This window comes from Nesoenas mayeri, assembly GCF_963082525.1.
Source record: "Nesoenas mayeri genome assembly, chromosome: 2".
NCBI lineage: Eukaryota > Metazoa > Chordata > Aves > Columbiformes > Columbidae > Nesoenas > Nesoenas mayeri.
In genome coordinates, this window is record NC_137543.1 from 136,644,862 (window position 1) to 136,667,861 (window position 23,000).

General features: G+C 37.0%; 1 protein-coding gene across 1 annotated transcript in view; it reads left to right on the forward strand.

The window, feature by feature from the left end:
- Positions 1 to 23,000, forward strand: part of ICA1 (islet cell autoantigen 1) — a gene marked incomplete at its 3' end in the record, with an annotated part of 74,196 nt that overhangs the window by 14,463 nt on the left and 36,733 nt on the right. The window contains exons 2-6 of the mRNA XM_080339175.1: positions 695 to 745; positions 3,273 to 3,444; positions 5,394 to 5,466; positions 7,004 to 7,127; positions 9,348 to 9,546. Of these exons, the coding sequence (XP_080195301.1) occupies positions 729 to 745; positions 3,273 to 3,444; positions 5,394 to 5,466; positions 7,004 to 7,127; positions 9,348 to 9,546 (585 nt within the window). The 5' untranslated portion in view covers positions 695 to 728. The remainder of the gene's footprint in view (positions 1 to 694; positions 746 to 3,272; positions 3,445 to 5,393; positions 5,467 to 7,003; positions 7,128 to 9,347; positions 9,547 to 23,000) is intronic.

Sequence of the window (23,000 nt, forward strand, 5' to 3'; positions counted from 1 at the left end):
GCAGAAGCCAGGTGCTCATTGTTTATAAAAGTGTTTGGCTTTGCTTGCAAATTTGGCCTGGAAAATGTGTGCTCAGTTACTGGTGGGAAGTGATGCGTGTGCCATCTGGTCAGCTCAATGTATAGTGTGAGACCTGAGTGTCCAAACTGCAGACATTAAAAATCTGAAGTCCAAAAGCATACAAATCATATTCTATCCTCAGGAACTGTGATTTCCCTCATAGAAAAAACACCTGGTGGTTAAATTTGAAATCCGTGGCTCAAGACGTGACATAGCTAGTGTTTTTATAAAATAGATCAATGGGACACGCATGAAAAAAGTAGCTGAACTGTGGTGTAGCTAAAACTTTGGGGAAAAAACTTGACTGAGGAAGATGCCTAGCATGGACAATTTTGGTGTGCCTTGTCAAAAGTCACTGAATTTATGCCAAGTAAATTTGCTTTTACCTGGAAAACTTGCCAACATAAAATTGGCAACATCAGCAACATCACTTAAACATGTTTGTCGTGGATTTAAGTGAGGATTGTGTGTAACATGGGGAAAGCATTTGGTCCACAGATTGAAAAGTTTTCTCTTGTAACATGATAAACAAGATGCTACAATATAGTAATTTTCTGTGTGAAAAGGTAGGGGTTTTCTAGTGTCTAACTTGAAAATTATATTTTAAATGTGTTTGTATTAACTGATAATTTCTTATTTTATTTAAGTGTCTGAAGAAAACAGGAAACATGGAAGGTCATAAGTAGTAAGTACCTTGACAATTTTTTCTTATTCTAAAGAGCTAATGGTGCTTGGCATGTTGATTTGTCACTGCCTAAGTCTATCACACATTATGTTCTGATATCTAGTATTTTATGAAGTCACTGGTAGACATTCTGTTTAAAAAGGATAAAAATTAAAAAATGAAAAACTGCCAAAGAATGAAAAAACAAGTGAATTGACTAGATGGAAAAATCTCATATGTTATCAATTTCCTGCTTAAAGGAAAGAAGTTTATAGGTGGTCGTCAACTTCAGAATAAAGTTCATCCTCCTTTTAGTTATATTTCCTGATTGTTTAACAAACCCAAATATGTCCGTGATTGCTTGACACAAAATACTTTTTAAAAGGTATTGAGAAGTGTCTACCAGTAAAAATTGTCCACTGAATATTTTGGCAATGTGATTATAAATGTTTTTTTATCTTAAGCATAAACAGGAGCCAGTAAATTCTTCAAATGACATTAAAAGCTGAATTTTTCTGTAGTGGTAAAAGATTATATTCCTCTTATGTGTGCAATTGGTTTGTCAACCTCTAATTCAGGAATCTGTATTAATCCCAGCTTTTTTTTTTTGTGAACTCATATTAATAACTCATTTTTTTTATTCCTTCCACTATGCCCCCAGAATTTCTAGTGACCTCAAGTAAGGTACATATCAAGGCTGGCTGACATCAGATGAATTATGGTGTTTTCTGCACTTGACCGCTGAGCTCAAAGATCAGCTATTTGTACAGCTGTAGCACAGGATAAAGCACACAACTAGCCACATAGTTCAGGTCTCTATACTGCCTTTGAGTGGTTAGATTTTTTTTTTTAGTAATATTATTATTATTTTTAAGGTAATGCTGGTTTTACTGAACTCTCATATTTTGTCATAATGCGGGGGATCTTCTTGTTATTTTTCTGAGGCTGTAGATTTTTGTCTTTTAAAGGTGCAGCATATACCAGGTCAACATAGGCTTTACTTAATTTGATAGGCTGAGTGCCTAATGGTTTGTTTGTGCAGAATTCCATGTGAAATGTGGTATGTTTTGCATGTGTTATTTATTTTGTGCTGTAGCATAAAAAAGGCCTTGATTTTAACAAAATCCATAAATGAAAGTTTTGGAACTAATGTCTGGGTAGAATTAAATGGGCAAATATCTTTGCTTTTAACATTTGGGGAAGAAGCCAAGAAGTGTTGTATATAAGTGTATATAAGTCCTTGCTCACTTCCAGTTTAATTTCTTACCATCTCTTTGGTGATTAATGTGCTGTCTCCTAACTCACTGATTAAAAACAACTAAAGCAAGTAACAAATACCAGGGAAACAAACTTCCTTATCAGGTGAAACTGCGTCACTAGTAACTATGTAGGGCAGATGCGCCACCCTTTTGGGGAATATGTGTACCAATGCCTTGTTGTTTCAGAATGGCCTTAGCATTTCATGGCACGTGTATGTATCTGTGTGTCTCAAAAGGTGTGTGTGTTGAGTCTGAGGACCTCTTGGGGCAGCATCCCTGAGCTCTGTGTGTTGTGTGAACTGCCCGCCCTGGGCAGTATCTCAGTAACGTACCCCAGTTTGACACTCCACAAGTGGAGAGTGTCAGTTGTTTTTTTCAAAATAAACTCAGCTTCTTTAATTTTCCTGCAGCATTTAATATAGCAAGTTTTACCAACCTTTTACTTCTAAAAATCTGCAAAATCACTTTAGCTTTCTGTGTATGTACATGAGGAAAGGGCATGTACTTTTGCAGAAATAATAATGGAATAACCCTGAGTGAGATCAAGATTTCATTGTAAGGCTACATTTTCTATTAAACCATCTTCATATGGTTTAAATATTGTGGAATATGGAGTTTGTCTTTAGATTGCACTTTTTATTTAGTCTGCTAGAGGAATGCAGAAGCATTTGTCAGTGGAAAATAATCCTTGAAGAAAAGATTACCTGTTATGCACCCACAGTTGTCATGTAGTCACTGCATAAAGAAAAATGTGAGCTATCTATCATATCTTGCACATAGCATGCTCAAAAGAAATGAATGTTCTTTGAATTCTTTGCTATTCAATTGTTAAAAAGGGAGGGCAAGAAGTAGTTAAATTCCCTTCATAAAATGAACTTGGTGAAATCCTGACACTGCTGAAATTGCATGAGAATTGCTTCCAGGATAAGCAGCTCTGCTGGTTCACTTGAAACTCTCCTACTAGTTATATAAAAATAAAAAGTTCATTCATGGGCTATAAATAATTCCATCGTGCATTGGGAAGAATTCTTCGCAGCTGATTATTTAGCAGCACTACATGATAAAGACATTCAAATTGAAAGCAGTGTATTATTTTCTGAAGTAGGATGGGAAATATAGTACTAATTTAATTGCTTTGTTATTAATGCATAATAAGGAAATGCATGTTAGAAGGTATGTGTCTGCGTGCAAATCCAATATTCTTAATGAAAATATATTAATCTAGAATGTTAGACATATTTTTTAAGCATCCTATTGAAGTTTTGTAATTTTGTTTCTTAATATTCTAGCAATTATCCAAGGGAATTTTATGACCAATATGCTCAAAGTCAAGAAAAATCTGTGGTCAATAAAATGCAACAGAAATACTGGAAAACAAAACAGACACTTATAAAAGTTACAGGAAAAAAGGAAGATGAACATGTTGTGGCTTCAGATGCAGATCTGGATGCAAAACTAGAGGTTTGTAATGTCTACATAATGTGTATTCTCTGTTAATTTTGGAATTGTTTTCATTTCCATCAAGCCTCTAATATGTGTACACGCAGTGTGTAATAATGCGTATACATTTTTCTCATTATTTTCTTGTAATATATTTTCCAATTTTTGCTAAAAGTACCTGTGTAAAAATGGGGATTATAGTGACATTTTGTAACACAAGGATTCATGTCCCTCAAAATTTATTTGTATTTATTTTCAGGTTTTGGGGCAGGTTTGTTTTGTTTTTTATTACTTGGCAAGGGGGAGCAGGAGATTGTCCTTTGTGCTTATGTCAGTCGTTCTTATCCTTTGCTTATATCAATTTAAGATGTTTTAAAATAGCATTTTGTGGTTTACACAAATGACATTCTTTATACAATTAGAAAATATCACATATACCAGAAAAACATGCAATATACCAAGAAGGACCAAGGTGCATAGTGTGATCTGCTCTCTGCAGCTTTTGTGCAGATAAGTGGGTTTTGTCATGACCAAAGGAGCTTCTGAAAGTCTGTAAAGTAACCAGAGATGGAATCCTGCTGTGGGACAAATACAGTCCCACTGTCAGTATCCTGTACCCACTGGAAAAAAGAATATTGAGGTTCTACAAATTGAAGAGCTTGAAAGACTTTGACACAAAGCAAAAGATAGAGAATGGACTTCTGAAGTGTAATAACCAAGTTAAGTGTACAGCTGAGTTCTATCAGTATTATTTTGTTATATAAGGGTAAAGGTTTTACCTTACTGCTTTTCTTGCAGTTTCTTAGAAAATTGTTGATTTAGGATTTTCAGTTTGAGTTTTAGCTGATATAACAAGAGGCAGTTTGACAACAAACCAACCTCTCTAGTTCTCGCTGTAACAATTGATAATTTATAACATGATGAGTCTAGCTATGGGATTTTCATGAAGGGTTATAAATCAAGATGCAAAACAAGCTGGAAGGATGGAACAATATTTTATAAATATATACCTGAGTTCTTCCAGGCTTACTGTATTGCAGGTTCATCAGGAAGGTTGCTTTCTTAGCTTACATGGGATTAGAAATAGGGAAACTTCTGTTTACCAGATAAAATGCTATAAGCATGTTTTTACTTGAACAGCTTCTCAACCACAAGTCATGATCTCAGTTTAAAAAACAAGACCCCTGTAAATGTCCAGGAAGTCAAGTAGATGCAGCGTTACTGTGCCAGTAGTCCATTTTGCTTATATTTATGTAATGCTTGATATAGTGGAGTTTGTGTTTGAGTTACATGTTGGAGGTTTTAGATAGACAGGCAGAAGGAGTAGTAATTTTTTTGTTTTCTAGAAACAACCTCCAAACCAGTCAAGACTGACTTTTTTTTCCCTCTGATTCCTTTGGAAACTGCTGCTTTATAAAGTTGGTTGGAAAAAAAATAGAACTATGCCAGTAAAAAATTCAGTTTAAATCCATAACTTTCTATGTTGCCATACCCATGCAAGTATGTTCCACTGGACTTTGCAGTATTAAAAATTCAGTATGCATATTGCCACATATGATAAAAGTGATAGACATTTTGGTAACTTCTTGCTCTGCTGTCAATTTTTTAGAAACAAGGATTTGTACATCTTCATATGTATCCGAAGATATCAGTTAAAAAAAAAAAACCAACACGAGTAGTTTGTTTAACTGTCAGCTGCTTAGAATAGATCTGTTTCCAACATTTTTTTTGTTTTTATTTTCCTTTTGTAAGTTATGATTGGTCTGTAGTTTCAGTGAACAACTCAACTGAAAGTAAAGCACAACTGGTAAGGAAAAATTACGTTCAAGCTGGAAAGATTACTCATTGTTCAATAAGAAAATGGGCATTCCTAATAATTTCTTAAAAAAAAAGCTCTTTCTTGTATTTTAATCGTGTTTCTTGCATACGCTCATGGAGTGGTTTTTTTCTTTATTTTGTTTCAATATCAGCTGTTCCATTCGATTCAGAGAACATGTATGGAGTTGCTGAAAGCAATTGAACTATATCAAAAAAGGATTTGTTGTAAGTATGATCCAATGCAGTAGTTAAAATGCTAAAGAGGTCTGCATTACAGAATCATTTAACAAGTGAAAAAGTAAAAATGAAAATGGGGAGCTACTAGTTTCATCATAGTTATTCATAAAGATAACATTCCTTGCAGACAGCTAAAGGCAGACTTGCTTATTTACTTGAAGATCTCCTAGTTCTTAAGTTTTACGTTTGAAATTATGCAGTGATAGGTAGCAATAATCAGAGGAGAAAGTATGCTTTTTGTTTTGGTTTGGTTTTTTCCCATTACTTGCTTAGCTTGTTTAAATTCACAAGTGTCTTGTCTTAAAAATCCTCTGTTCCGAACTAGTTTATTTTTTCTTTTAAGTCAGTCTTGACTATGAAGAATATTGGGCTTGTTACTAGTTTTAGAATTAAGTAATGCATGCTGTTACAATGAATTTGATAATGCTGACTTGGCTTTAACAGGTCAACAGTAATTAGTGGCAGTCATTAGTAAGAGACAGGGACCTCATCTGGGAAGTTTCAAGCAGCAGGTTGCATTAAATGACGCTTAAATGTTCTCTGTTATCAGTGTTGTTAGATTCTCTGCTGCTGTGACTTCTGGCCTGGAAAAGATAATCCAGCTTTGGAGACATATTTCAATTTACTTTCTTTTGTGTAATGTTATCCATATTTTCTTCAGTCTTTCCTTTTTGTTTTGCCTGTCTAAAGAGAGTTAGAAATAGTGGGAAGAAATTGGTACTATAGGAGACAGCCGCTTTGGAAGACTAATAGATGAGGCCAAGATGAGATGTTTCTGTAAGGATGTGAGGTCATGAAGACTCATGGTCCCTGTTTGGAAGTAGTCAACAAGTCAGTGTAAAAACACTTCTATTTTTCTTCACCTTCTTTTTTAAAAAACAATCAGTTAATTTCAAATAGAAATATTAAGAATATTCAGGTATTTTAAATACAAATTAAAAACAGTGTTTGAATTGTGTAGAGTGTCGAAGTTGCGAAGCAATCATGCAAGTAATTTCAAACTGAATGTTCTCTAAATTTAAGTACTATATCTTTTCTTACAAAAAATTCAGTTCTCTAGCTAAGCATGAAAAATAGAGAGCAAGAGAAAAGAAAGTGAACAAGCTTTGGGTAGTGTAACTCAGAACTTCTTTAGTTAAAGTATTCTGCCAAAATTAGCTGAGGCAGTCCTGGTGGTAAAAAATCATTGAAAAAGCAAAACATAACTAATAGTTACTATAAGCAAGATTGGGCCCTTTATGTAATCTAAGCAATCTAATTATTTTGTTCAAGAAAGAAATAGCGTGTTTATCCTGATGTCTTTCAGCAACAATGAAATTTTGTGATTCTTGTTGAGTAGGGCAAACCCATCAAAAAATGTCTCCAGTGGATCAGATCTTCTGTTTGATAAAAGCAGGTATTCCATGGTTTTTTTTCTGTGCTGCTTGGCTTTAGAGCAACTTAGCCTGTTTGATATTAGGCGAGTTTTAAAGCTGTTAGGAACCTATTAAATAACGTGTTTGACCACTCATTTATTTTTCGCTAGTTCTGTCTCAGGAAGAAAGTGAATTGGGGAAATTTCTTCGATCACAGGGTTCTCAGGATAAAACGAGAGCAGGAAAAATGATGAAAGCCACAGGAAAGGCCCTCTGCTTTTCTTCTCAGCAAAGGTACGTGCGTCAGAATTACTGTCTGATTTACAAAGTACATGATAATGATTCACCATTGGCATAGTTAATTTCGTTGTTTGAAAAGTGTGAGGAACCAAGTGATATGGAAGTTATTACTGACCAAACCTGCTGTAGTATTGGTAATATTACTGGCTTGTTCTGTGTAGTTTTTCCTGATCCTATTTTCTGTCTTATGGACCTGCTAGGTGTGTGTATCTCCAGCTCCTCACTTGTTGCTTGTTCAGCTCAGCAGTTCTAAAGCTGCACAGGCACATCCGCATGGCCTGATGTAAAGGAGCTGATGTCAGGTCCTTCTCCTGCTTGGTGGCACTTCTCACTCTGCAGAGAAATGCTACATCAGGCCCATTGTGGAGGTGCTGGGTCCTGGGAAGGCAGGGAAATGGGTAAGGGAATACCATTTTCTGATCTGTGGAGTCTCATGCCTCAAGCAGACAGAGGAGAAGGGAGGAGTCTGAATGCCATTTTCTCCTTTAACCTTACGCCATGAAGTCCCCAGGAGAAGATCCTAGATCCCCACTGACCTTATGTAGGTTGGGTAGGAGCAAATCAGTAAAAGCTAAGGAATACAGAGGGACACATATACACACAAACACATGTTGTTACCCAGAGCCTTGGATGTCTCACTGACTGCATGTTTGCTTTAGGTGTTTAGAAGCAACAGTACTTGAAGGCATTATGGGTATTATGATGTTTTTTTAAACTGTATTGGGACTATGAAAGTTTGAAAGTCACCCTCATTTGCAAGGGAAAATGCTGTTCCGTTATATTCTGCAGGATTTTTTGGGGCTTTTAATTACCGTGATACTTTCCAGCTTTAGCTTAACAGTGCAGCTGTTTGGCTCAAAATAAAACATTGCATATAGAGCACCGAGAATTTTATATGTTTATCTTGGGCTAGGGTTTGGTCATTAGCACATCCAGTAACAGCTATGAGTGGGATCTTTAAAACACATGTAAGGCACCTTTGAGCAAAAGCTCTGATGATTTGCTTCTTATAAAGCTTAACTGTTTATAGAATATCACTGTATGATATGGCTACATAAACTGTATTTTCCTGTGAATGGTTGGGTAAATATTTGTAGGGTGAGAAAAAAAGTGGGGAAAAAAAGCCACAATAACAAGTTCACATTTATCTCTTACTCAGTGCATTTCTAAGGTATGTTTTTAAATAAACACACATAAAAATAATACCAGTTGTTTGTCCTTCTTCTCTTGAGCCATCCTCAAGCTCACACTGAAGTTGAGACTGCTCTTATTTATATTGCATGCCAAAAGCTAGCTCAGTAGCTGGAGATCAAGAAGGCACAATTTGCTGGTTACTGGATCAGAATTAGAAATTCGCTTATGATTAGGAAGATGCTAAGTAGCACATTAAACTAACTCTATGCTGGTGTAAAACTGATTGAACCCATTCCAGTGAGGTGGCTTCTGGCAACCAAGAGGAAAGCAGAAGCAGCAGGAAGAAGCAAAGTAAAGTTGGAGTAATGCTCTCTAGTTCCGAGGTCCCATTAGGAACCGAAGTGTTGCCACAGGGAGGACAACAGTGTCCCCTGCTGCCTTTCTGAAGTGTAGTTGCTGGAAGAAATATTTAGGAAAATGCCTGAATCCTTCCAAAAGATAAATATCTTTCTAAGGAATTGTTCAGATTCCTTAAGAAAAAAGGAAAAAAAAAAGGAGGAAAAAAATCAGATTGTTATCTACTTGACAGATGATATCTTTATTTACATGTACATTTGAAGATTAAAAAGCTAATGGAAATGCTTTTCTGGGGCTTAACATGATAATCCTGATACATCCATGGTATGTATCCAGTAATAAGGTGCCTCAGGTAGATTTTTAGAGTTGTTAAATGCAGCTTGCAAAGAGGCATGTTAAAACCGTATGTACAAGCAGCTTGGCTGACTAAAATACATATTGACATTAGAAAAGGCTTCTTTTCCACTCATGTGTAAATGAAAGGTCTTGAATAGGAAAGCTGCAAACACAATATTCATGCAAAATTATGGTATTCGTGTGTACCCCAAACCAACTGCAGAACTGTCTGAACACACAGTAGCATTTCAGTGAACTGTTTTGGCTGTGTATATTTCTTTGGTTGCTAGTAAAGTGTCTGTATTTGTATTAATCTGTCTGTGTTTGTGGAACAACTTCTTTAACGTGTTCCTCTCCTTCCATTCTTTCCTTTGTGCCTTTCCCCAGACTAGCACTGCGTGCTCCGTTGAGTCGATTACATCAAGAAGTAGAGACTTTCAGATACCAGGCCATCTCAGACACATGGCTGACAGTGAACCGAATGGAACAGTATCGGACTGAATACAGAGGAGCTCTACTCTGGATGAAAGATGTGTCTCAGGAGCTGGATCCAGATCTTTATAAGCAGATGGAAAAGTTCAGGAAGGTATGAAGTTTCCTGTAGCTTCCTAGAAGGGGATGCCTTATGAATGACGGTGAAGTATGGTTTTGATTCTTCTGAGGAAGACATAATTCAGCAGCACTAAGGATGCCATTTATCATAACAAATCTTTTCCATGTGACAGAACTCCAATTAATCTGATGTGGAAATACCTATCCTTCATAGAGTGAGCTGTAAGGAAATATACCATCGTAAACAACAAGATTTTTTCAGTAGTCTACTCAACTTCAGCCTAAAACTTTATAATTTAAATAATATATATTTTTAAAGAAGGTTATCTACTTTTAAATACTTAGCTGTGATACTTTAAATGATCATGGAAGAAAACATCTGCTGTCAGACAGGGAAGAGAAAATCGATTTTTGCAACTAAAAAGAGCAGAATAACAGAAATGCTGTAGTCTCTGCTGCTAAGTTTTTGGGTGCACTTCAAGACGAACATTTTCAAAATGGGCTATTGTTGGATTTTGGAGAGGAGCTGCAAATTTGGAATTGATTTTTAAGTTCCTTTTTCATGACTCTTGGGCAACTGCTAAATGCTAAATTTGTTGAGGAATGCACCCTCCATAAATTGTCTTCATTCACTGTCACTCAAATTTGCTATAACGCTCCTTTCCCAAAGAGCTTCCAAAAATCACAAGTCTGAGGTGGTAGTCTGTAGACTTGCTACCAGGTGCAAGTATAGAATATATTTGGACTGATTCTGACCCGTTCAGTTCAGGAATGCTCACGAGAAATTCACATTTGCTAGTGAGGCTCTAGAGCCGATTTTGTGAAAGTCTATAATGTTCACAGTTCACTGTTTAAAAATCTTGACTCTTAGGAGACATTAGGACCTTAGGTATAAAGCGATGACTTGTGCTTTGACTAAAGGCAGTAAAAGAATTTACAGAAATTGTGTGATAATTGAAAGCAGAGGCCTAATAACAGAAATTATACTCAAGTGTACATGCATATATGTGTGTGCGTGTAACTTAGAGATAGGTAATGTACAAAAGAGGATCCCTGTTCATTGATGGCTTAAGAATTCTGTGAGTGGAAGTGCTACTTAGTTCAGGATTTTAAAAGTCTGAATAAACCATCCTAGCAGGAAAGGACTGGCATGCATCGAGGCTATGCCATTTTTTGTAAACTGAAGTGGTGACAATAGCAATTAAGCAAGGGGCAGAATAAATGAAACCCCAGCTAGTCATCTAATCTTTATTTAATGTGTCAGTACAGGATATTCCTGTAAGTCTTGCAGCACCAGACGTGTATTTTATTATGCCTTGTGGGAAATGTTTGTAATGGCAAGTTCTTGCAGGTAAAATAATTGGTAAAATCTTGGCCTCAGCCAATTGCTTATATATAGCGTTTGATTTATTAGAAAAACACTTAAAAAATTGAATGTCAAAATGAATAAAGCAGTACTGGTAATGGGGATACAAAATTGATTTATAGCTTTCTTGCAAAACAAATTGTACAGAAGGTATAAATTATATAAATGGAAAGTAATTAAAATGTATGCTTTGTACAGTGAGCTGCTGTGAAATTTCAGCCATTTTGGGTTGCTGTGCTTCAAGGTCAACAAAAATAAGATTAAAAAAAAAAACTCACAAAACTTAGTAAAAATGTGGAAATACTAAGTATTGTGAAATATTTCTAGGTCTGAAATGAGTTATAGTCTGATGTAAAGAAATAATGAATGTAGATTCTAAAGTCCTGTAGTGTTACCTCAAATAGTTAAAAAAAAGAAAAAAAGCTTGGAGAAGGTGTTTTGAACCTTTATTTCCTCTGTCTGTCTGCTAAAAACCTTTCAGATCACATTGTAATGCAAAGAACAAAAAGCTCTATATTTTGTAGCCAGCAGAGTAAAGAAATACCCTTGGTATCCGCTTCCCTACATATGTGATCTGTGCAACAGCCATATCAAACTGGTCTTTTGAAGATTTTAACACTTGTAGGAAGTAAACTTTTTCTTTTTTATTTTGGAAAAACAAAGCATTACAAAAATGAAATCTTCAAGCATAAATAGCTGTTGCTGAACAAGACACAACAGCTTGTTTTTAGTGCTCTACAAATGTAGTAGGCAAACAAAAGTAATGGTGGATATCGTAGTCCTAAACAATTAAAGTAATTAAAGTAGAGGAGTTGTCTTTTTGTTCTATTCTTGCTTGCAGATCTTAATTTTGCCATAGTGTGGCAGTGTAATGCTGGGCTTTTAGGACTTACTTTTGGATCTGTAACAGCAGTTTAAGAAGTCATGCTAGTTTTATGTTGCAAAAACTATCATAATTACTGATGTAAGGTTTTTGGTTCTAAAACATACCATCGCCAGAGGAAGTATTTGATCTGGAGCTGCGTATCTAGTGATACATCAACAAGTAGTTAATGAAGCTGATCACGTCAGAGCACTTGAAAGAAAGTTTTCTTCAGAATTCTGATTATAAAAATCCTAAGTATTACTTCAGTAAACATCTTTTTTATTTCAAGTAAACAGTGCTGGTTTAGTGATCTCTAATGCACCTAGTGCATTAGCAGTATTTATATCACTTGGTTATAGGACTGTTTTTCAAGTGTGTAGCCTTTTATAATGTAATCCTAAATGTATCGTTATGTATACAGATGTGGTACTTGGTTTTGGAGACCAAAGCTAAATCAATCCAGATGGGTTTTTCATTCCCTCAGAATAGCTCAGGCTAAAAGATCAATAGTTGAGTATTTTCAGAGCTGATAAAATCTGAGTTAAAACATTGGCATTTTTGTAGCTCTCTTTCAAAACAATGAGGTACTTGAAAGAATTTTCTAATGCTGTTCTCAAGGCATCAGTCTAAATATGCAAGACCCAGCAATACTACCACTTTCAAATGTCCTAGAATACTGCAGAACAAGCTTTTGACGTTGTTATTTGACAATATCAATGTGATTGTAGCTACTGGAGTAAAAACAAGGAAACAGGTGAAGTATTTGCTTTTCCCTGCAGATTTATATAAATGCTATATACCTTCATTCTTTCTCTTTTTTTAATTTTTTTTTTTAATGAGCAGTTTTTATGAACGCTCCAGTGCTGTTCCACCTATAGAGGTCTTCCATCCGAAGTTCCAAGTTTGAAACGTTGCTTGAGAGAATCTGAACAGCATCTTGGCAATGCTGTGATATTTAAAATCATTTGAATGAGTTAATAGCCCTTTACCAAATTCTCCAGCACCGATCAAGTTTTTAAGGTTCTTAAATCCAGACAGTTTTGTCTGTCTGGTGACTGTACACTGTAGCATGAGCTCTGCTGTGATGTTGTAAAAATATAGAAGAAATTGCCTGAGTGCTGATAGTCTCCCGGTATCCTTCTTCCAACTCAAGTTGCACTTTTCCATGCATTTCCACCAGGCAGCAGCCTCTGTGTGCAGCCTGAAGAACACTCAAGAAGCTCTGCTGTTCCATTTTACTTAGCTAAGCTATCTCAGATGCTTGTACAGTGCAATGTAGACTTTCTCATCAAGCCTAGACATTACAGTGCCACCCATAATAGGTAAAAAGTGAGAGCCAGAAAAATTATCATGCTGAACTTTAAGCAAACTATAAGCAAAGTTACATCTGTGACATGGCAGAATGTATATCATGCTTCATTGACAGAGGAAATGAATCCTTTCTATGTTTGTTTCTCCCTTCTATCATTCTTCCAGTCCTCTGCTTCCCCTTTATTCTGGGGCTTGAACCAAAGCCGGATCATCTTTGTGAATACCCAGTGGCTGTGCTGGGATCCCTGAGACAAGCTGCATTGCAGCTCTGTACTGAGAACTGGGTCCATGGAGGGCTGGGCTCTGTTATTCCCTGATGTCTGGCTCATTCTGCTTTGCCAAAGCTGCTTTCCTAGGGTCTCTGCTTCTGTATGAACCAAACAAGGCTCAGATGGGAGAAAGAAGAGGTTGAAGCTGTGTAAGGGTGAGAAGTGATGTATGGGCTGATTGCAGCAGAGCTTTGTAAACGCTATGAGATTCATCTGCTTGGAAAACAGTGCAAGTCCTGTATCTGTCTCTATGAAACATGGCTATTACAGCAATAAATATCTGAGTTTGTAAAACAGTATGTATTAGATGGGGTACTGTCTGGAAAAAGAGTTGGGTTTTGATCAATGTATTTGCATGGGATCTGGGAGGAGGAAGAGTAGCATGGTTTGTGTTGGTCCTCCTTCTTCTGGAAGGTTAGAAAGGCCCTACCCAAAGTACAGAGTGCTGAACTACTTCAGTGGTGCTAAGGGAGTGGAATAGATCCTACTACAGGAGAGAATTGTTGGAATATTCCCCAAAAGGTCCTAAATGATTGTAGGCCCCTTGACCTTTAGCTGTTACTTTGCATGCAGCTGGTGAGAAACTTGCCAGCTTGCAGCTGAGTTGTTTGGGCAGTTTATCTCGAGTTCTTCCTGGTTGTAGCACACTCTGTATGCTTGAAACAAAATTAATGCCCTTAAATGGCATTTTAAAGATAAATCTGGCAAGAGGAAAGGCAGTGAGAAAAAGGAAGGTTCAACAAGAACTCCTAATGATATAACAATAACTTAAACTGTTATTTTTATAAATGTATTAATGTGGGGAGTGACTGATCTGCGGAAGTGGTCTGTTAAATATCTTCTAAGAAATTAAAGGTAAAGCTTGTGTGGACAGCTGGGGAGTAATTAAGGTCTAAATAAATGCATTGATTAAAAGGTCAGAAGGGAAACACTGAGGTAGATGTATTTATCGTAAAGATAGTACTCTGCAAGTGTGGATAAGATACACCTGCTGCAGACTTATGGGGAAGGCTTGGGACCTGCATCTCTGTTCCCCTGCTGTCCCCTTGCCTACAGGCACTGCCTGGTGTGACTGCATTTTGGCTTGTGTGATGGTGAAGGGGCTGTACGATGTTACCCTGTCATCTGCTACTCTCCTTGTACCCACATGCATTAACATCATCTGAAAACAGCCCTGCAAACCTGGAGGCGCTATAACAATGTGCTGAGGATTTTTTATCTTTTTTAATCTTCTATTGCATTTGAAAAATCTTGGAGAGCTGAGAAAATGCAAAAACCTGGGAAAAGAGGAAAAAAACAAGTATCATGCTGAGCTGTGGTCTTTGAAGAGCAGACTTGCCAGTTGTCATCCTTGTAAACTTAATTTCAGTTTCTGGTTTAAAAAAAAAAGGAAATGTATAGGCATTTAAGAGGCTATAACAGACTGAAGAGTAAGTAAACAACCCAGCTTTATAAATAACATTACAGATTTTTTTTTTGTTATTTTACATTTATAATCAAGGTATTAGATTAGCACAAAAAACTTGCAGATCTAGATTGTGCCAGTTCCTTATGAGTGACTACTGGAAAAAATGAACTTAACTTTGCTAGAAAAATAAGAACTCTCAGAAACTGAGAGCTGAGAACATTGGCTGAGGGACAGTAAACAAAGTTTCAAAGGATCATAAAATATAAAGATGAAAAATACCTTAAAGATCAACTAAACTCTCTTTCCTGCCAGAACACAATTGCACTTTTGTAATATGTTTTCCAAGTGTTTTTTTTTACATCCAATAAATATAATTCAGTTGAGGGTGACACTGTTAGAAGTCTTGTGGTTATTGGTGATGTTCTAGTTCAGTTATTAAAAAGTCAACCAAAAGGAAATGTTCTAATGGTAATTACATCTGCAGATGATATTGAGCTGGAAAGTCTTTTGGTCTTCCAAGCAGCAAAGTATACCAGCATCTCAAAACAAAAAGTCTTTGGCACTTGCAGTCACAGCAGTGCAATCAATAGACTCTCAGCCGCCACAGTTACAAATAGCAGTTTAAGTGATTGATGTTTAAAGCCAGCCATGGCAGGCACTGTTTACCAACTTTGTTTAAAAAAAAATAAAATAAAAAGGAAAAGAAAAAGTTGTACACAGCAGTTGTCTCTTTAAGTGATACTTCCACATTAAATTCCAAGGTAAACTTTGTCTGGAAAACTTAAAGTGCATTTGCCTTTAGGTGACGTAACACAGGTCTTTGCTTGTGAGAGAGCAGATGATTGTTGTGCTCTGGAAATGTCAGAAAGATCTGTGTAGCTTTAGTAGACTACACATTAGATATGAGGTGTGTGGCACTACAATGTCAAAAATAATGCTGGCTTTCGCAATACCTGTAAGGAATGTGAGGTGGTAAAAATCTATCAATTTGATAGTCCGTCTTTATCACTCTTCTTTCAAAATCTTCCTTCAATAAAAAAAGCTCCCCCGAATCTGTTTGCTGATTTGGATTGCTGCTGCTCATTAGATGAAGAGGTGAGATTCCAGGAGATCCAATAATGCTCACTGCCAGAAAGCTGTGTACTCTAAATTTAGAAAGACAGTGTTACACTGTGCTCTGAGATCCGCATCTTAGTGTAGCAGTGTGATGGCAGAGACAAAGAGATAACAGCATGCTCCTACAATGTGATGATAAGCAACACCTACACATATCATCTTTGTGACATGCCTGTGCCAAGAGTATGTTTGGTTTCATTCTGGTAGGGAATAGAAGTAAGAAAATGTTTATGCGTTTCTGTTTTAATATGAAAGCATATGGTCTTGGAAATGTTAAATTTAATTGTTTACCTGGAAATTATGGTACTGAAAAACAAAACGCACAAAAAAGTGCTCATTATACAAAATTGTAGGTTTTCCTTGGTCGTTACTGTCTCTCCTTGTAAAAGCACATGGAGTTTCAGTGCTGAGCCTGTTTTCTTTGTGCAGTTTCTGCCGTAATGTTTTTTCGAGATTCTCCAGTGTCAAATTCGGCGACATTGAGTGGAGAATCCAAAACATTCCAAGATACTTTACATACAAAATACTCAAGCATTTTAAGGCAGTTGTGAAAGATGCACCTTTTCTGAAAACGTGACCGTGAGCAGAGATGTTTTTCACAGTGTAAACCTTTTATAGTCTTAAAAGTTTAAATTACCATTTCAAGTACCATTTGTAAGAATCAGGGTAGACAATTAGATAAAATTAATGATTTTCTGAAGCCATTTCATGTATATTGTCACTGATGATTGTTACTGGGTTAAAAGCAAAGTAACAATTTGTGATAGAGATGTCCTTTTAAAAGCATAATAAGCCTGTGCCATTTAAAAATAGAAGCAGGCTTCTTGGAACAGATTACATCATCTTGAGAGGTATTGCTTGTAGGATATAGTTGCTCCCAGAGACTGATGCTTGCCCTTGAGATATGGTTCATCGTCTGTTCAGTTATTTTTAAGAAAGAAGGGTCTGAGGTGAGATTCGGCAAAGTGGCTGAAAAATAGAATAGAATGAAGTGCTAGACTACAAACACAATATATTTTTTAATAAATTTGTTTCCTGCAACCTAGCTGAAATCAAAATAAGGTAGAATTAGTTTAATTGCCATGTAGTTTCAGACTTCTATTTATTTCAAGAAAAGGCAGGCAGACACATCCAAAAAATTGTGTTCACATAATTAGCAGAAATTGTAACGTTTCAATAGAATAAACAAATATATTTTTAAAAATCAGTTATTTAAATCAGTAGTAATGTTAAGTCCAAGTTTAATGTAATAATTGTTATTACCCCAATATTAAAAAGGGACTCTCAAATTTGATGTGACAAATATTAAACTCCAAGAATTTTTCTCATGTCTAATAATTATAGAAATGTGTAAGCATTAAATGTAGTATGGAAATGTTTAAAAAAAAAAAAATGAACAACTGACCACTGTTTTCACTTAATAATTCTGCTGTGTTTTGGTCTTAAAATCAGAAAGAAAAGATGATAAAGATGATTGCCTAGACAATTTCTGTTGCTCGTATGAAGACTCTAACACTGCAAACTGGTCTGTGTGGGCAAAGCTCCTAACCCATGTGGATCATTATGTGAATTCAGAACCTAAATGAAGTGTAAAAATGTAAACAGAATAGGTTGTGAAAGGAGATTTGAGATTTGGAAAATTCCCACAGCCTTAATAATCTGAAAAGGCTAGGAGGATAGCTAAAGAAATATTTTTTAAAAATAAATGAAATACAGATGTGACCAAACTGAGAGAATTCTGCAGGAGAGAAGAATAAACAGGAAGGGGAATACAGCTGTTGGGGAAAACATTGTTTATACAAGAAAACCAAGTTTTTCTATGGTCGCCATTGCCCAGGAATTCTTCTTATACTTTCCTAAAATGCCTGGGCATGTACATAATGTAGTCCATCTGCTTTTACTTCATAAGGCCTTTGCTGTTCAGTGCTACACAGGCTCTGAATGATTACAAAGATGCTATGTTTGATTTTTCTCCTTCACTTAATGAAAGCAAATTGAGGATAGGATTTAAAAAAAAAAAAAAAGGTACTGTTCTAACCAGAAAAATGGCTAATATGCCCCATTTCATCTCTGGTTTAGGGATATTCTACCTGAACTGTGCTTAGATTTAAAATGCTATTTCTTCTGTGATAGCAAACCATGAAGTCTGAAGAGCACTACAGAAAGATGTGGGTTTTTTTCATAAGTACAATCTTTCTGAGTTTGTATCTGGACAAAATACAATAAAATTGTTTTGAGGGAAATAAGGCATACTTATTGATGTATTAAATGCCACACAGGAAACTTACTAATCATCGTGTATTTATTTTTCTATTTAACAGCATGTTCAGTTCAGGTACTATCATGTAACTTAATTGTGTTCATCACTGGCAAACTGGAGCAATAAAAACCCACAGGATTATGTACAAAAGACGTTGTGTTACAAATGAATGATGATGATTAGTGGGGGCCACTTCATATTCTGTGCTGGAAGAGGTTAAATAGAAAACAAAATCCAAAACCTCAATTATAGGATTTGTGAGTTAGCACTGTAGGCAGAGTGGCTTTGCACTCAGGACAGAGAGAGCATCTGGGAACTAAATATAGGTCGTCATGGTGACCTTGTTACAGGTATCTTTCTCGGAGTGTTTGTGTCACATCCAGATATGATTTGCAGCATATATGTCAGTGGCATTCCCTGGCACTTGGTACATCCACCCATCCCACCACCTTTCACAATGGCCAGAGGATCTTGCAGGCCAGTTTACTGTTTTATGGTGCATTCACTGGGGAAAATGTTACTGCACCTGAACTTGAGCTTTTCACATCCCTTTACCTAATTCCAGTTTATTGACTCCCCAAATCTGCCTACTCAGGAGGAACCCCGGGTCAAGTAACAATCTTGCTCAGGCCCTGAAGAATTTAATATGGATGACAGAAATGAAAAATATAAATGACATTTTCTAACTACAAGGACATTCCACATAAGGGATTCAAGAAGACCTGCAAAGTATCTTCAGTAAATGAGATAAAATGAACTGCGTAATTACTAGATGAATAAAATCATGGACATGGTAGAGAGATTAGGTTTGTGCTATATTACTGGTTTCTTTACATCGCCCCTCTGGTCTTTCAGTGTTCAAAGGTAGTAATTACCTGTCTCCATTTCCTGCAGGGGCTCGCTGTCTAATTGCTCTCCACTTGCCAGCATCCCTCCCTGCACCATGTGTGCCAACCATCTTTTGCTCTCAGGTTGTCTAATATGATTAACACAATTGAATTATGATAAACTGAGAGCAATTCTCAGCATTTTTCTCTCTAAGTCCAGGTTACTTCTGATTCAGAGCTGAACATGATCTTTCAGACCTGAAAGCTCGTATCTTTGCTTTTGCCATTTATTTTGGTCAGCCTGCTTCTTGCTAACAAATCTTTGCAACTAGTTTCGGCAACTTGCAGCCTTTCATCATGTTAACAAAATGCAACTCTGTTTTTAGACTACATACAGTTATTTGCATCTGTGCAAAGAACTGTTGGTTTTTATCAACTTCCTCATAGCCATTTAAGGAGAGGAGACATATTAGGTTATCAGGACCAAACTCTGTCCTAAAGAGGGTATAAGTTCATGCACAAAAATGCGTGCCCATTTGCAGTTTAGCATAGTGTAGGGCCAAGTGTGTTGTGGTAGTTACAACTGCAGACTGACAGATGTATGTTCATGACTAGAACTGCCTTTGGGGCTTGTAATGTAGAAGTCTATCCCAAAACTCTGTAGTAATGCTACTTAAGTGAATGTTGTCCTGGTTGCACATTGAGTCTCCTGGTCACAAGAACAGAAAAATCATTGGTAGTTATTTTCTTTGTATGTCCTTGCACCAAGGTCTGTATTAGTGTCAACATGGGGTTTTTTTCCCTTTTGGCCTAGTAAAGCACACATCTTGGGTCTGACTAATACTGAAACTTGTTATCAACAGAAAGGTGAGGTGTGTATCTAGGCTTCTTGAAGTAGAAAAAAGCAGTCCTAGCAAGGCTAGAAGCTATGTATTTATTGCCTTCTCATCACTTAGATTTTCATTTCACATTTGTTGCCTTTCAAAAATAATTTGCATATTGATCCAAGCTGTAAAAATGAATTTAATTACTGTGAGAAACCTTTCCATCTCAGTAGCTTGAGGAGCATGTTACGTTCTGTGCTGGCTGATAATAAGGGAGTAGCCTGAAGTTGTCATCTCTGAGGGGTAGAGCTGCTCTCATACACAGTTTATTCCTGTGAAGACTCAACGTGGATGAGGTAGAAGAGGCTGTGCGCTCTCGGCTGTCATATGTGCCTGCATGACAACTGTCTCCTTTGACACCACTTGAAGGTAAACATATTAACCATAAGTAGTTTGTCTTTATGCTGGAGAAAAGTAGAGGAGAAGCCTCATGTGGCCAGCAGTGGTGTCAGCTGGGTCATAGCTGCAAAGGTTGGGCCCTGCCCTGCCCTGCCTGCAGCGTGGATGCATTTGTTTGGGTCTGTTTGATTTCTGCGCAGGCAGGAGATAGGGAGGTTGGTAGGAAACATGAAAGGAGCATGACGCTATCTATTTGAAGAGAAGAGGAAGAAGATTTTTGGAAAGGAAGAGCCAGGAGTACACACAGCCCTTTACCTGGGGAAGGTGCACAGCTATGCAGAGAGGCTGCTTGTCTGAAAAGTGGTGCCTAAGTGAACTGGTGCAGAACTCTGTGTAAACACTTACTGCGTTTTGAGAATAGCATCTGTCAGTTTAGCTTAGAAATGTATTTCACCCAGATTAAACTCAAGTAAATCAATCTTAATTTGAAATAAGTCGTGTGTAAACATGCTCACCATCTGTTTAATTCAAAATCATTTTTAAAACAGTTTAGTTAAGCTGCAGAAAAGTAACGTATCTTCTCCATTGCTAGAGCTGTGGACTCAGAGGCTCTTGAATCCTTTAAGAAGGGGCAACTTGGTAATTTTTTTTGCTTTGCCTGATACTTATGTTATGCTGTGATCTTAATTTCAGTGATGACTTTGAGACTGCTGCTGCTATTAGCTTCTTAACAGACTTTCCTTCATTTTACAGTAAATAGTGGTTGGAGTTCTAAAAGCAATTCACACATTTCAGAGTTGGTTGCGTCCTGTATTTGATAGAATGTTTTTAAAAGCTGGTGTATTTTCTGTCTATATTCCATTTTATGTTTTATTGCAATGAAGTCATTGCTGTTAGAACAATTGGATTCATATTCTGGAACTGCACTGTGCTGCTCTGTTTGTGAAAGCTGTTGTGAGGCTTAAAGCTAAAGATTTTGTTGTCTGTTTTTTGGCTGGATGAACTTGCTGGATTGTGCTGAGAAATGTAACTTTGATCAGGGCTGTGTCCAGCTGCTGGGAAAGTGGAAAGGATTCCGCAGAGGCTGCGCTCTCACCAAATGATGTGCTGTGTCTGCCTGCACTGGGCCATGCTAGCTGGGTAGAAATCAGGAAGGAGGAGGAAAATATCTCCTTAATTCCTAGTAATTCCTTAAAAAAAACTTCAGAGATCTTCTGTTGCTGTTGGGCTGTACCTTTCAAACCCCGCCCCCCCCCCCCCCCCTTTTTTTTTTCCGCCTTTGAAGGAAATTATTTTTTAATAATGGAGGAGGAAGTCTACTCCTATTGCTGCAGGGCAGCTCTTCAGAAAGGTATTATTTAACACAAAGAGCAATACTGCTTGCCACAGATTGTTTTCATGTCTCAAAGAAATTTGATTTGGATGTAACAAACTTTTGCTGCTGTAAAGACACGTTTGGATCTGGGTCCTTGCATTACCATAGTATTGGTAGTAGGGAGGAAAATATGTCAAATACAAGGCAAAAAAAAAAGTTGAACAGACAAGGAAAAAAACCCACATTCTCTTGAGACATCTTCAGTTAGAATATCATGTTGATTGAATGGCAGGAAGACTTTTGGCATATAAATTTAGAGTATCTTCAATTGATGGACTTATTCTGATTATCTAACCCAGTAGTAGGGCTGCTCCAACGATAGTTATTTTTAGCAAACTACCCCCTTAAAAATAAAATAGAGGGGAAAAAAATAGTTATATATACTTCTCCCTAAACGATTCAAGTAGATAATAACACTGTTCAGTGAACCACTCCCCTCCTAAATATCACAAGTAAGTTTCACTCAGCAGACAGCCCTTTAGGACTTGAATGAGAGGAGTGTTACCTGTGTGCTTGGGCAGTGGATGCTGGAAGATAAACTAGGCCTGTCTGGGCAGATTCTGTAGGTTTTGGCAATCCATTTCCAAAATTCAAACCCCAGGTCTTAATATATATGTAGACTTCTCTACAAGGGGGTACAAAGTTTTATGAAAATAAAGTGCGGAGAACTGAGCGTTTCTCTGCACTGCAGTTATAATTGTGGAAATGTTGGAGCATCTCAAAATTGCCCCTTGCCTCCTCTCCAAATGAACCTGTGTGAAAGCAAATCTTACATGCTGTCACATGATTACAATACCTGAAGCATTTGTACGTACTTTCTGTTATTTAAACATGTTTGGGTGTAAGCAGTGCTTGAATACACCCTGGCCATTGAAACTGAGCGCTCTTAGAGTTATAAAATTATATAACTTGATGTGCGTTTGAATTTTGTTAATGGAAAATCTGCTGTTACACAGATATTAAAGAGATTACTACCTTGTTGGAAAAATTCATTTGAAGTGTCTGTGTTGCCTTAGACCGCAGAACAGAGAGTTCTCCCACCATGAGAAGTCACTGAGCCCGTCTGAATCCAGCATAACAAGCTCACAAACCCACTTTGACCTACAAGCTTGCCTCAGGGTTACCTTATTCTTGAGGACAGATATATTAGTTCAAACAAAAATCCACTGTCTGTCCATCATCTGTCTTTGTTGGTGACTAGTGTTCACAACCAGAGAGCCACATAGAGCGAATAGACAGTGGTATTTTCTTGTAGTACTGTGACCAGTGGAGGCATCTGCTTGGGGTTTTTTCTATAAAATTGTCCAGTTGCTTTTTGAACCAATGTAAATTCTGGCCATCACAGCAAATCGCAGTGGTCCGAGAGGTGCCCTGCTGTCACAGATGATGTGCAACGATTTGCGGTCCTTGTGGTGAGTTCAAACAACTAATTTGGTATAATGCCCTCTAGTTCCTGTGTTGGCCGAAG